Source organism: Hippichthys cyanospilos, chromosome 10 (genome assembly GCF_059441005.1).
Source record: "Hippichthys cyanospilos isolate Australia breed blue-spotted pipefish chromosome 10, RoL_Hcya_1.0, whole genome shotgun sequence".
Taxonomy (NCBI): Eukaryota; Metazoa; Chordata; class Actinopteri; order Syngnathiformes; family Syngnathidae; genus Hippichthys; species Hippichthys cyanospilos.
In genome coordinates this window covers 6,845,499-6,860,559 of record NC_142378.1, presented here as the reverse complement: position 1 = coordinate 6,860,559, position 15,061 = coordinate 6,845,499, and the positions used below count along the sequence as shown (strand labels likewise).

At 40.3% G+C, this 15,061-nt stretch overlaps 1 protein-coding gene across 6 annotated transcripts in view; it reads left to right on the top strand.

The window, feature by feature from the left end:
* ralgps2 (Ral GEF with PH domain and SH3 binding motif 2) overlaps positions 1–15,061 on the top strand; it is a 60,004-nt gene that overhangs the window by 15,946 nt on the left and 28,997 nt on the right. For 2 of the 6 annotated variants that reach the window (XM_088426023.1, XM_088426022.1), the window contains exons 2-10: positions 520–622; positions 1,519–1,605; positions 1,681–1,813; positions 1,993–2,100; positions 3,032–3,082; positions 9,838–9,921; positions 13,814–13,903; positions 13,999–14,091; positions 14,468–14,594. In XM_088426023.1, the coding sequence (XP_088282149.1) occupies positions 1,568–1,605; positions 1,681–1,813; positions 1,993–2,100; positions 3,032–3,082; positions 9,838–9,921; positions 13,814–13,903; positions 13,999–14,091; positions 14,468–14,594 (724 nt within the window). In that variant the 5' untranslated portion in view covers positions 520–622; positions 1,519–1,567. The remainder of the gene's footprint in view (positions 1–519; positions 623–1,518; positions 1,606–1,680; positions 1,814–1,992; positions 2,101–3,031; positions 3,083–9,837; positions 9,922–13,813; positions 13,904–13,998; positions 14,092–14,467; positions 14,595–15,061) is intronic. The other 4 variants (XM_088426025.1, XM_088426026.1, XM_088426027.1 and 1 more) reach the window with 4 other exon arrangements.

Here is a 15,061-nt window from a genome sequence, read left to right as displayed (position 1 = left end):
TATTTTGCCATATGAGTAACAACAAGTGGTGATTCTGAACTTGTCAAAAAATATAGTACATTTACATTTTTACTATGCAACACAAGCAATTTTTAAGAAACGTTTGATCACATTTTAAAACCAATCTCAGGTGTCTTCTCAACATGTTATGCTTTTGTCACCATCATTCAAGAGCCGAAATTTATGATAGGCTATGCAAAAAAACACACGATTTTCTTTCTCCCTGAAGGTTTTTATGCAGAGGTCTCTTGTAAGTAAGTCTGACATCATGGAGTTGGCGTTTTCACAAGGAACAGAAATTCAAGTGTAAAAAGTTCTAAAAATTCAAATAGTGTGACAAATGCAGGCTAAAGTTCAGGAAACGTCAACTTAAGTCCACTCATGAAGGTTATATTGCATTTTGGGTTCACCCTAGAACTTCACACTAAAGCCCAATAGCCCTTTTTTCCCATTTGTAGTTGTTGTTAAATAGAATCAATCACATACAAAAACACTGACTTTATCTTTTTCTTTTTCAAGTTTCAGCGTGCATCAGCGGAACACGACCTGACAGGTCAAGACAGCGTCACGTGGCGAGAGGCTGAGCTCATCTCCGGAATCATGCTCATCTGACACTCAACCGGTGAGCTGAAGAACCGCTCTTTGCGTGTCAGTTTGCTCCCGGGGGCTGTAAGCGGCCGTTACATGTCGTGTGATCAGCCAGTAAAATTTGTGTTTGCGTTTTAGCCACGTGTTAGTCTCAACATGTTCTTCCCATGCGGATAAACAACTTCAATATACCCTGGGAGAATTTGTTAGGTGTGTAGAGTAGTGCAGTGGTTCTCCAATGGGGGTATGTGAAAGTACTTCAGAAAAGCGTGAGATTTTAAAATATATTAAAAAATAGCTTCCATGTGATAACCCTTGAGGAATAATTGTTCATTTATAAAATATGTAAGGAATGTTAATGTTAATTTATAAAATATGTAAGGAAAATATACTGTAAGTTGATTATTATATTCAAAACATTGTAAGTTACTGCCCGCTCCCACACTTTTGGCCCTCATTTTTGGGAGAAAAAAGTGTGCATTATACTTGGGGGATTACGGTAATTTTTGGGGGGGTTTGGAAGGGTTATCTTTTTATTTCCTAATAGTGAGAGGGACTGCTATAGAAATAGAGTTCGAGAGTTTAGTAAAATTAGAATAAGGTATTTAAACTTGATTCCATTTTTTAAATCTCTAGTTTAAAAAGGCTGATTTTGTGTGTGTGTGTGTGTATGTGTGTGTGTGTTTTTTAAAGACTCGCTTGAATTAGCAACGCTGCATCACTCTCTTATCCAGCCTTAGCTTTTCCACCGCATCTATATGTTTGCAGTGACTCACGATTGGGACAACAGGGTTGTACTGTGATCCCTTTAGTGCAAATCTTTTCCTAATGTTCCTCTCGTACTTTCATTACCCATGAACGTATTCATATGATACGCACTAATTTCACTAAGACCTAATTTCAGTTTATCAATTCTCTCCACAATGTCAGTGAACTAATCAATCTGCCAGTGGATGAATTCAGCTTTGTTGATGTTGGAATGAGGCCAGCCACCAGGTGGTGCTGCTGCTCTACAGCGTGAGCCTCGTCTGCTTTATGCTATTTAATACTGTACTCTTTGTGTTGCTGTGATTTGTTAATTTGTTTTGTCAGGGCAGGGCGGGCTTTTGCTGCAGCGGAGCATGATGAACGACGGCCTCCTGCGCTAGAGCTGCATGCAGTGGGAATGATGGACTTCCCCAATGGCCAATCAAGCCTCGCCCTGACTGCTGCCACTGTCTCAGAGGTCAGGGCTCTATCACCAGTACCTCCTGCCAAGCATTTGCCCCCCCCCCCCCCCCCCCCCCCCCCCCATCCACAGTGCCAAATACACGTATCTACCTTGCAAAAAAATAAATAAATACGTGATGCATTGTTTTATCATCAAACAATCATTTTGACGAAACTGTGTGCTTTGTGTTCCAGAGGAGCAGCAGCTCAGAGTCTCTCAGTGACAAGGGTTCCTCTGAGGTGAAGAAGAGCTTTGATGCAGTTGTCTTTGACGTGCTGAAGGTCACACCGGAAGAATATGCTGTAAGTGTGTATTTGTGTGTGTGTGTTTCTGACTGTCCTTGTCCGACTAACCTGTATGCGTTTTTGAAGCGTAAGCACAAACATGATGTGCTGAGCTAAGGTGAAACAATGACTGTTGTTGGGTTTGAAAAGTCAAAGGCTGAGTTTTGGACTGAAGTGAACTTTCCATGGAAGTTTTGAACGCATCCCGACTAAGGATGGATGTACACTACTGACTTCAAATGACACATTTGGGATATGCGGAATATTTGGGATGGAGCCTGTTTAAATATAGATTTGAAAAAAATGCAAATGGGAATGCAGTGTAAAAGAACTAATGGGCTCTCCCGTCTGCCACCGTGACACCAATCAGTGTCATATATGCACCCACCTTTGAACAAACGATACAGAAAATATAATGCTAACTCTTAACAATAAATAGCCAAGTGTATCTTAAAGTGTGGTACAATGGCTCCCTCTACATGTACATATACAATCAGTGAATCAAATGTCGACCCTTTGCATGGGTAGGTACGGCGGTTCAGTTATATTTAACTTTGAAGTAGTATGCGGTTGCATATAGCCCTTTGTAACCGTTTTTATTCCTTCAACATTTATTTAATTTAACCAATGGGCAGTAAACTACACATATTTTGAACCAATACCTTGTTTTTCATTATCTTAGCCATATGGGATATGTATCATCTGAAATGTACATGGCAGATGAATGGTATTTAAAAAGGACTCGGGCAATTGAAATTGCAGCTTGAAAATCCGACTTTAATGGGAGTGACTTTGCTCAAGAGTGACTGCAATGTGAGTGCAGGCGTTATGGCCTTATTTTTAACCACAAGAGGGCACTCTAGCTTCTCGTCTTGATCTTGAACAGTATGAAAAGCAGTAGCTATTTTTGTGAAACTCTTCTAACGTTTTATGAAATTATCTCCTCCAGGGCCAGATTACACTCATGGATGCTCCTGTATTCAAAGCCATCCAGCCTGAGGTGAGAGAGTTTGTGAATGCATGCCAAAACAGTCATTATAATGTAAACGGGTTGTAAACAACCCAAAAATATTGCAAAAAATGTCAATCTCTCATACTGGGGAGAACAGATATCGAATTTTATTGTACAAGCCTGATCTCTGCAGTATTTATAGTAAGCTATATGTATCGACTGGCACCATACACTCAAGTAGTAAAAGTGACACAATTTTTCCCTGGTGAAATGGTATTGCATATATCTGAAATGAAAAGTGTGACTTGTAAGAATGTGGTAGCGAATATCAGAAATTCGCTTTTTGACAAGGCAAAACAAAAAATTATTTCTATTAAATTTCATGCGAGCTTTCCATTATCTGTATTGGGACATCAAGCTGGATAGCGAATAAATGCTTCAACAGCATCTGTTCTGCCCCACTTGATTTGTCATCGCTGCCCCTGGTTGCCGTGGTAACAAAAGCTCTACCCTCCCAAACCTGAGCGAGTTTGACAAGTGATTTTTAAGTGTCTTGAATTCTTTACTTGTTTGAAGGATATTGGAGACCATATCTCTAGTCACCTTGAAAGGGTTTTAAATTGTGGGAAAAACAAGTGCCATAATGTCTCCTTTTAATGGAGCCACTGGCTGAGGTTTACAAGCCCACGCTTATTGTGTTGGAATCTTGAAGTGAGAGCCGTCCTGTTGGAGACCAAGGCGATATGTAGAGGGGGAGTACTCTTGATTGAAAGTCTTATTTTCCACTTCCTTGTCCTTCGCATGGTCATATAATGCAAAAAGCAGGTGTGTGTGTGAGTGTGTGTGCGTGCGCCTGCCTGCCATCCCGATTGTGTTCCCTGGCCGGGTAAGAAAGTATTAAATAACCGGTTGTGTAATATTCTTTTAACTTGGCACTTGCTAAGTTTTGCACTGGGGAGCTTTCCCACATAATACATAATGCAAGTGAATTCGTTTTTCCATGCAATTTTAATGTTTTAAATGCTCATAAGCGAGCAGAAAAGTTAGCCATTGTGTAGTTAATCTAAAAGAAAGTAAAACTACTCACTTTTAGTAATAAAGAGCAGGAATTAAAAAGTGTTGGCATAGCAATCATCAGTACATAGTGGTTTAGTGTATTTAATTTGCATAATCTTTATTTTTTTTCTATTTGTGTAATTTATTTTTTGTTCTTACTTTACCCTAGGGTATGTAAACCTATGAGCACAATTGTATTTTTTTTTTTTCCCAAAAATGTTGATTGAACTTCAAAATGTTTGCCCTTACTTGGTTCCATTTACACAGGCTAGTTTGCTATTATAACGGATTTATAAGGCATCTTATCATTGTTCAATGTTTTCTTTTGGATAAAGGTTGTAAAACGGGAACGCGGGAAAGAATCTCTTCCTAGACGTGATGAGAGGATCTCTCTGTTTAGATGTCGTAAATTAAATTTCACGCGTTGCAGTGCTCCCACTCGTCCGCATTTGCTCTTCACTTGATATCAGATCAGACATTTTTATACGAAGCCCTTGCATAATCGTCACAAAAACAGCCCCAGCCGGTCTTCCTCGGGATTAATTCAAAGTGTTTGCGTTGATTAAAATGTATTCAGTAATGCAAGCTAACCTGCATTTGACCCCTTAGCTCTCAAGTCAATTTTGTTAACCGAGAATCACGGTGGTCTTGTGGTTAGCATGTCTGCCTCCCGTTAGCAATTTAAAAAGTGGCTTCCATCTATGTGGAATTTTTATGGAACGAGCGCTTCAAATGCCTTCAAAATCCTCAATAACAAATAAATTCATCAATAACAATAATAACACAATAATTTTCAAAATAATTGACAACCACTTTTGACTATTGATGAACTATTTGGAGACCTAGTTCAGTTCAAAATTGACCAAATTCCATCCATTTTAACGTCCCACCAGTAAAGTTTCTTCTGTAGTCTCCCATGGAAGCAGAACTACATTTGTGTTGAGTCAAAATAAAACATATCCAAACATTTGCTTTTACTTTGTAAATAAATGATCAACATGTTTTGGCATTATTTCCCCTTTTTTCGGACATTACAGACAAAGCCAGTAATGGAATCTTAATGTAGCCTTTTCAATGCACATTGGAAGTAATGTCCTGTGTCGAAATAAATTCTGATCGGATTCCTCAGTTAATTCCCAATGATCAACAGATTCCGTGATTATTTATTTATTTTTTGTCGCCCTGATTTCATTTGAGCTGTTTGCACACGTTTGCAAACACCACAGAACCCGCCGTAATTCCATTCCCGCGGGAGCTTTTGGAAATGTTTGAAACACCCGCCTTTAGGTTGAAATGTGCCCACCCATCAGTTTTTCCATCATACCTTCACTCTTGTCCTGACCTTCAGCACATTCTCCGTCCTCCCAGGATACCCATTTCTGCAGTTTTGCCACTCCAGAGGGCCAGCTATTTGTATAGCTGCTTCATTGGAGTGTATACAAGCCATAATCCGTCAGTTTTCCATGATATTCTCCCTCTGTCCATTCCCTCTACTATGTTCATAATAAATCACGTTTCGAGTCAGTGCCGCAATGATTTGAAACGGTTGACCGGCTTGTCTTGAATTAAAAAGCTCTGGGACAGATTCGTCATTTTTCTATACCAGGAGATTTGACTGTAGAATGTCCTTACAAAGTCTTTCCCTTTCACATTTTTGAAAGTTAATCATCTCAAGCTGGGAGTCGATGAAATATTAAGTGACAGGGAGCGTTTGCCTCTAAGTCACTCATGATCACATCAGCCTAGTGAGTTATGTAGTGAGTCCCCCGTCTGCCTAGCATCCTTTTTTAAAGTCCTCTGGAAACTCGGCTATCAGATTGCTTTTTATTGCGCTGCGTGTGCCTTTCTCACACGTTCACACTTTAGAAATCTCATGGACGTGTCAGGCTTGTAGATGGAAGCTTGTGTTTCGAGAACATGGCCTCCTGACGTCTTACTGGCTTCCAGTGCTAAACGCGAGACACAAAATGAGTCTTGTTTTCATTTACGGTGTAAGGTTTGACGTATAGTATATAAGCAAGGTTTCACTGTAAACAAAATATGTATCACAAAATGTGTCAAGAGTTTGTTCCTGGTAGTGTGGTTCAATTAGCCAGCGGTGGCCATTCATTTACAATTTGGAGGCAGAGGTATGAACATCCCCATAAATAATGTATTTCCAAATACAGTATACAGTTATGGCAAGTGTGCCAACGATTTAAATACAGCAAAACTTAATTTTACAGATGCCAGCTACTCGTGTCACCCATCACTGCCAAATTTTGTTTTTATATTTGCCGATAATAGTTGAATCCACAAATACAGTCCTGTGTTATTTCAAACTCAATTATTCTTAAAGGGGAAGTCAAGCCATGTTAGGGTTAGGGTGCATTATTTATCTACATTATTTATAATAATGCATTATTTATCAGAACGATGTGTTTAGACTGGTGGAGCCACATAGAACATTGTCAAAATATTTTTTGAGTTGACTTTTCCCCCAATTTTTCTGCGTGAATATATTTCAGGCTGCGACTCATTTAACACTTGATTAATCTGTTCATTTATTGATATATCGTATATAAAAAGGTCAGTTTAGTAATAGGACATTATTTTAAATTCGCAATAAAGAAAATGCAAAAATATAGTGACTAAAGATGCAGTTGCTGGGTTGGTCCATATTGCATCGGAAAAGGCAAACATTGTATTTTCAGAATAAAAACAAAAGTTTGTAAAGGTTTTATTTGGATTAAACATAAAAATAATAATTCTGCTCATGTGGAGGACTATATAAATCAGATATTTATCTTTTGATGGATTGCAATTCCGATAATTAGGATTATTTTAGGTAAAAAAAAAAAAAAAAACTAGGCCTTGAAACGAATCAATGATCAAAATGATTATTGATTGATTAGTTGTTGCAGCTTTATATGTTCAATGTACTCCAACTAGACTTAAACATTTTGATTCATATTGCCTTTGTGGGATATAAATCAAGGCACAAAACCCATCTGTTCGCATCATCTCATTGGGTGGTCATTTTGCCTCTTGTTGTCGACTGAAAATGACATCGTTGCCTAGCGCCCAGGTAACAACTAATCACAGCTCACCTCTTTTCTGGGTTTGCTTTTGTGATTCTCACTAGTTTAATCACGTCTGTCCATTCACATAAATAAAATAAAACAAATTGCATGTCATTGCCGTTCGGTAGACCAGTGACCCCTTAAATACAAAAAAGAAAAACGAGCTTTTACAGACGGCGTAAAGGAAGCAACGGTAGTATCATGCGTCTGAGCTTTCGCCGCACACTCGTTGGGAATCACTAATCTAGACTGCGGTGGAGGTTGCACTGCAGACTTGAAGCGATAACACGCTCGGTGTAATTTTACTGCTCTTGACAAACGATCAGTCCAGTGGCCTGTAGCAAAAGAGCGCCTGCTAAAGTCATCGCCTCCAACGGTGTGCACAGGAAAAGGTAGTAATGTCGGCTGGGACATAGAGCAGATCCCAGCCAGTCTACACTTCAGAGGCAGCGGGGCATTTTACGGCTGCCCTTATCCCTATCGTAACTCTCTCTTCCCCTTGTTGTTGTTTTTTGTCCAAACAAGAGGGAACAAGTAAACTTGGCGCGGTCCCACATCAGTCAAAGGTTCCGCTTGGTCCGCCGCAAGCTGATGTTCACATAATCAACAATCCCTGTTTTCCTTCCCGTTCGAGCGAATCCCTCCTCCTATCTCTGGTCCCTTGCCGCAAACGCGCTTGTTCAATCAATTTTTCCATCGTACCTCCACTCTTGTCCCGGCACGCTTCACGTGCTCAGGTCTCGCAGGGTACCCGACGCCGCAGGTTTCCGTTTCCGATGTAGACAATGGGAAAAGGAACCGCCGCCGTATCGCACATGAGGTCATCTGTGGTTGCGCTGCAGCTGGTTATCTTATCCTGCAACGACCGTTTATACGATACGTCTCGTGACGTGCTTTTAAGTCCTACTGGGCCCAAGTGTGTCTGGAGTCATTAGCTGATCATTTTGTCTCTAAAACAAGTTGACGTCAGTTCGTGGTAGGCCTCGTTTTGCTTTTAATGACCAAAATTTGGGCTTTTATGTGTCCAGCTGTGTTGGCGTGGGCTGCGTCTCGGCATGTTCCACAGATTGGGGCTCTTTATACTGCAGCGTGGTTGCTCACGTATACATCTTCATTCACTTTCAAATCAACCTCTTCTATACCAGTTCACTTCTCAAGCATTAAAACCTTCCAAGTTTTTTGACTGATTCAGCGGTTGATTGTGTTGTTGGCTGATCAATGAATCTAACTTTTTTTTTTTTATTGCAGCCTTATTTTCAAAACAGGACATCAGATCAAACTGACTGTAGAAAATGCACAAACATAAATGAATCATGATTCTGTTCCGATTTTGGTTCCACACAAGCCAAGAAGTTATCATTTTCCCATAGTACAGGGTGTTCCTGAAGTCTCGGGCAAATTTTAAGTCCTTAGATCTATTCAGCTATGAATGGCAGTAAGATGAAACTGGTACTATTTTAAAGCTAAATTTATAAGTTTATTTTGGTCTTTTTAAGGACTTATTCATTTTTTTTTTTTTTCAGATCCAGTAATCATGTTCACTCAACCAGAAAAGGCATTGTGCATCCTTGAGTTTGTCTCGATGTGTAACGGTACTCTCGTTGAACATCCCATATAAAATCTGAAATGCTTTTAGAATGTGACGTGTGCTTTTATGTATATCATTAAACGTTTTGGAGATAATGTCACTGTGTGCCCATCACATTTAGGACACCCTTTAAAAGTAAATGTAAATGTTTTATTTTGATTCAACAGAAAGTTCTGCAAATTATTTCAGAAATTCCAAAATATTTACAGTTGAGAGGCTGTAATAATGAGCATTTGGACAATTTATTTAAGGTCTCTCAATGTAATAAATTCAAGTAGTTCTTTATGAGTTACTTGTCGATTAATCATCTTCTCACCTAGTAATTCCAGTTGGCCCCTGATTGAAAGATAAGCATCATTTTCTGTGTGCTTGTGGTCAGAGGGTTTCAACCACATGCCTGTTCTGCCCAGTTGGTTGTCAAGACCATAGAGCACTTTTGTGCAAGAACAGTCATGTAACGGTATAGATGGCGGTCTGGAAAGAATGATGACTGACTTGGTCTACAGGGGCGAAGCACATTGTATTAAATAACCAGTTGACCTCAGTGAGACGGGCTCCTGATTTCTGGTGAGCCACGTCCTCCCTCCACACAGGTCTGTAATGAGCCTCCACATCCGTGTCTGGACCGTACCAACATCTTGGAATCAGTTTTTTGCTTTCACCATATGTTACAAAAACTGAGCTTCCAGTTTGGTCCGGTTTTTGAGACTAGAATATGCCATACAGATGGACACATGAGGTTATTGTGTCCAGTCCTCATACAGCTGGTCATTTTCTAACCCTGCTTGTAGCGCACCATGAAATGACATCAACTCACTCTTTTAATGTACAGGCCCAGTGGGCTTTTCCATGACAATAGGATCGGTTGACCTAGAACCCTGAATCAGTCAAACATGGTCGAGTTTGTTGGGCCTCAGTGGAGGTCTGTGCTCTACTCAATATACTTTTATGTTACAGCCGTTTATTTGCCTGCTCCCTCGCACTGGCCTGCTTGTAGACACATATTTAAAAAAAAAAAAAAAAAAACGCTGACTATGCTCAGCTCCCGGATGTCAACCCCCCCCCCCCCCCCCCCCCCTGATTGTGTGTGTTTTCAGGAGCTGTCAAGCTGCGGTTGGAACAAGAAGGAGAAGCACAGTTCGGCTCCCAACGTCGTGGCCTTCACTCGCAGGTTCAATCAGGTGAGCATGCGCATCAATCACAGTTAAAAGCCCTCCGGAATTCAAAGTTATCAGCAAACTGGCGGATTACACCTCATCCTTCCACCTTTGTCCTCCTTTTGGAGATTTCACATTGCAAATCATCACTTTTTTTTTTTTTTTTTTGCATCTGAACTCTGCACAATAACTTCGCTAGGTCAAGACCATCCTGATCATTAATCCGTTTCTTTCCCCAGTTCATAGGGATACTAAACTTCTTTGGCATGTTTCAGCCGTGAATATTTTGTTTGTACCTAAATGAATAATTAAATTATTTTTCATGTACATTTAATACCTGTTAAAAAAAAACAACAACTTCCGCTTCAAAACTGGCACTAAAACATGACATCACATGTACATAGGTAACAGTCAATCACAGCTCAGCTTGTCACATGACCAAACCCAGAAAACAGGTGAGCTGTGATTGGTTGTTACCTGAGCCTTGAGCATTCTGTGTCATTTTTGATTGTTTGCAAAAGGGAACGTGTTTTTAAAGGTGTTAATTGTACATACATGAAAAATAATGTCATCATCAAACTGCTAATCTGGAACAATTGCTAAATAACGTTAGTGTCCTTTAACTTTTGAAAGAAATCTATTTCAAAACAGTTTGAGATATGGAATAAAACAAATATTTCAGTCAACTTTTAGTTTAAAAATAGCAAAATTAATGCAATACAATGCTAGCCTAATAGCATAATACCCCAAGTCATTTTCTACCTTTTCAAAGCACAAGCGAAAACTGTGCTGTTCAACCATGAGAAAGGTTCAATTGCCTTGGTTCAACCTTTTATGGATCGCTATAACCTCAATTGTGAACATTTTAGATAAGCGTCTTGTAGGCAATGGAACAAAGGGTCACATTTTAATCCCATCCACCGGCCCCCTTTCAACCCTCTTTCGGCGCCTCCCAAGTGTAAACAGATGAGACCATCACGCAAGAATGCGTTGCCGGGGAAACCGAAACAGTCTTTACACGGCAGATCCCAAACGGCGATTCAAGATGTCGGGTGCTCAAATCTCAGCCAAGGAAAATTAGCCGCTCGGATAATTGGATTGGGCTGCCGGACTCCCGCCGAGCAGCAAAAACCCTCGTCCTTCACGCGTAGCTTTGTTGGCACCGCTATGCGCCAGGAATGGAGCCCGGCCATCCAATTAAACGAGAGGCACAGATAATAATTTACAGCCCGTGTTGACGAATGCGCAGTGATCTGACTTTATGAGTTTTGTCACAAACGCTGATGCAGTAATGACTTACATCCTGTAATACCAGATGTAAATGCCAGCGTTCCACAGATTAATGGACTTGCAGAGATAGCGGACTGTCATACACACCTTAGTCCATATAATCACATTTTCTCAATTGCATCGTTGGTTCCAGGTTATTACAAATATTAATCCTCAGTCACCTTCGGTCCATTAACTGGCTTGATCCTGTGTCAAAATCCGCTGGCCTTGATGGACTTGGCAGTTCCCGACCCATTTGTATGTGCATTTCATTTCAATATGGTAGACTGATTCCACATGTTGTCAACGTGGCAATGTCTAATTGATCCACTTTTTTGTACATGTGCAAAGATCGCAACGATAAAATTGTGCTCTATCTATATAGGCACTTCATCACTCGCACTTTTCGTTCATGACCAATTGCTGTGGCACATTTTGTCTTTTTTTTTTTTTTAATCTGGTATGTGTGAAGTAGGGAAGGGCAGAGTTTATAAACGCAACAGTGATGTATTAAAGCACATTTTAATTAAGGTGGCATACATTAAATTTTTCATGAATTATACATGCATGAGGGCGGCTCGTAGTGCGGTGGTTAGCACGTCCGCATCTCAGTTAAGGGACCTGAGTTCAATTCCAGCTGCCTACTGCCTTTCTGTGTGGAGTTTGCATGTTCTCCCCAGGCCCGAGTGGGCTCTCTCCAGGCGCTCCAGCTTCCTCCCACACTTTAAATACATGCATGGCAGGAGTTTTGAATAATAAAATGTCCTTAAGTGTGGTTGCTGGGATAGGCACCAGCAAGCCTGTGACCCTTGTGAGGATGAGCGGCGATAGAAAATGGATGGATGGATATTTATGTATATCCGTACCATCGTAAAATCAGGACTCTTTGCATATCAATGTTTGGTCATTGAATTGTCAGCCCAAGTGTAAAAATACACAACCAAGTGGGACTGCCACAATTAATTTGATATTTGACACATTTTGTAAATGGCATTGCAGAAAGCACATTTTTTTTTATAGTTTTATAGCTAGTTTGGTCTATAATGTCAGAAAATCAGCAAAAGAATTTCCAGTTCCAGGGAGTCTGAAATTATGAACATTGGGCTATCTTAGTTCTCTTAGGTAATTAGTTATCATAACCCATTATTCATAAGCAATTATTTGATGATTGATTGTTGATTTACCAATTAATCGCCGCACCTCTACAACCAGATAAACCTTTCGCTAGTTCCCAAAACGTGTCAGCGAGCCCTTCCAACTTGCGCTGCCTTGTGACAATGGACTTTTGTATTAAGTTTTTCCCGTCATAACCTAATAACTAAACTGGATGAAAATCTGTCATCAAGTGATGGATAACCCAAACGGCTAAACCAAAAGTTTAGTCCAAACTAAAAATCTAACCAGAGCTGCAATGTTAGAAGTTCAGATTAGTGTTACCTTTCGTGTCAATTTAGACTAGTCTTTAATTAACCTAACTTTTATGAACTCTTAAATGATTTTTGAATCCCAAACCTCAGAACCGTGAGCCCGATGAACCAAAAAGATCCGCAGTGCTGCTTCATATTTCTTACTGTCAAAGGTGAAAAGAGAGTTTTTGCTACTGCAATACCTGCGCGGAAAGAAATAGCGGTAGTGGAAAAAGAATGCGACAGGAGTAGCTGGATAAACGTATCGCCCAGCAGCTTCCTCGCCTCTGCCTCGAAAGAAAAACAATGCAAGTGGCTCTTTCCAGGAAAGAGAAGGCAAAAACCAGCTGTGGGGTCAGAATGTGCGCACGTCCCACACAGCGCACGGGGACTCAACACACCTGTGCTGCTATGCTGAGTGAATCCGTGTAGTTACACCGTGGAAGGAAAAGCAGCAACAGTTCAGAATTTAAATGAGGATGGTATTTGGACATAAATCCAATATATCCAGATGCTCCCAAGTGTTATCGGGAACACGATTGGCTTGTTGAGCCGCTGCCCAACGAATTACCTTGTCTTCCTCAGTCTTCTTTCCGTTCCAGCCTGATTGAATCAATGGCTTGTTTGTAAGCGGAACCATCCGCAGACTCATCCTTTCTATGATTTATGTTTATAAACCATGTCAACCATCTGGATGTTTCTTTTGCCTTTATTTTTGTTACTCAAAAGTGTTTTCAGGTTTCTTAATAACGCCTCTGTGACAAGGCTTCAAAATATTCCATCTGCAGGCGTCGTTTCCGTCTCATGCGAGTGAACTGGCCTTATAATGTTGGGCCGATGGTGAAGCCGACTTGTTACCATGACAACAAAGCTAAGAGCCTTGAAACCACAGAAGCCGCCTCTGAGTTCAAAGTGCATGAAAATGTTTCAGATGAACCTCACTTCACTTAAAAGTGGCTTTGTAACTTCACCCAGTCCGCATGAGCATGTCATAAATGATGAAACTTGTTGGGGTTTTTTCTTTGCCCAGCAAGAATTTTTCCCCATCATTACATTAACTTGCATCAACATCCTCATAAAAAATAGAAAAATATTTGAAATATATTTTTACTTCGAAGTTACGCGGCAAAACAAGGACTTTGAAGAATGCCACTTTTATATGGTGCCTACTTTTGCTCAGATCTTGCATTACTTTTTAACAGCTCTTCTTGTGTGTGTGTGTGTGTGTGTGTTGAATCCAGACCAGTTTCTGGGTGGTTCGGGAAATCCTCCACGCGCAAACGCTGAAGATCAGAGCCGAGGTGCTGAGTCTATACATCCGCACCGCCAAGGTACACACTCCCCCGCCACTGCATAACACAAGCTTAAGTCCTGGCGATTGTTTACATTGAAAACACATGACTAATGCCTCGTGTCATTATTGTAGAAATTGTGCGAAATGAACAACCTCCACGCCGTCATGGCGGTTGTTTCGGGCCTGCAGAGTGCTCCCATCTTCAGGCTCACCAAAACATGGGCGGTAAGTGTGTTTATCCCCAGTTTAAAGCCAAGACCCGTTTATTTATTTGACAATTTAGGGACTGATTAAAGGACACAAACAAAAGGCTATTGCAACCTAACACATGTGACAAAACAAGATGGATAGTGCAGTGCAGGAGAATAATCGCATATTTTAAAAAAAGTCGGTTTTAACCCTCTGGCAAGTCTATTTACATTATTTACTTGAGGCTCATAGCTAAAATAGGCTTCATTGTAGACTGATTTTAAAGTTTTATGGATTCAACCATATAAGGACATTACGGTGTATTATTTTTAGGTATATGTTTTTAGTTTCTGAACGAGTGACTTGTGTTAATGAGTGATGCATTTTTTTCTCATCATTTCAATCATTCCAGTTACTGAGTCGTAAGGACAAAGCCACGTTTGACCGGCTTGACTTCCTGATGTCCAAAGAGGACAATTACAAGCGTCTGCGGGACTACATAAGCAGCCAGAGCATGGTGTCGTGTATACCATACTTAGGTAATGCACACACACACACACACACGTTTGTACGGCTATACTTTTGAGGACATCGTGCATTTCATAGCCCCTAACCTCAACCATCAGAAATTATTGCATAACACTTACCCAAACCCAATTCAAACCTAAATTCTAAAAGTCTTCACCCTCAAAAAGAGGTCTGAAGGCAAGAATGTCCGCGCCTCCAAAATGTCCTCAGACATTTTGGAAGCCACATCATCTCATTGAAAGTTTGGAGTATGCACGTACAAGGAATTTCCTGCTTTGAATGGAACGTTTAAAAAAAAAAAAAAAAAAAGCCAACACAAAAGCAGTAGTGAAGTGTTGCTAACACACAATTGAATCTTCTGCCTTTCCTTTCTTCTGCTGAATATTCATTTGGCTGGATGACAATTCAAAACACCAATTTTCCTTTCAGTGAGAACAAATGCATAAATCAGTGAGAAATTGAACTTGTCTTCCTTGTA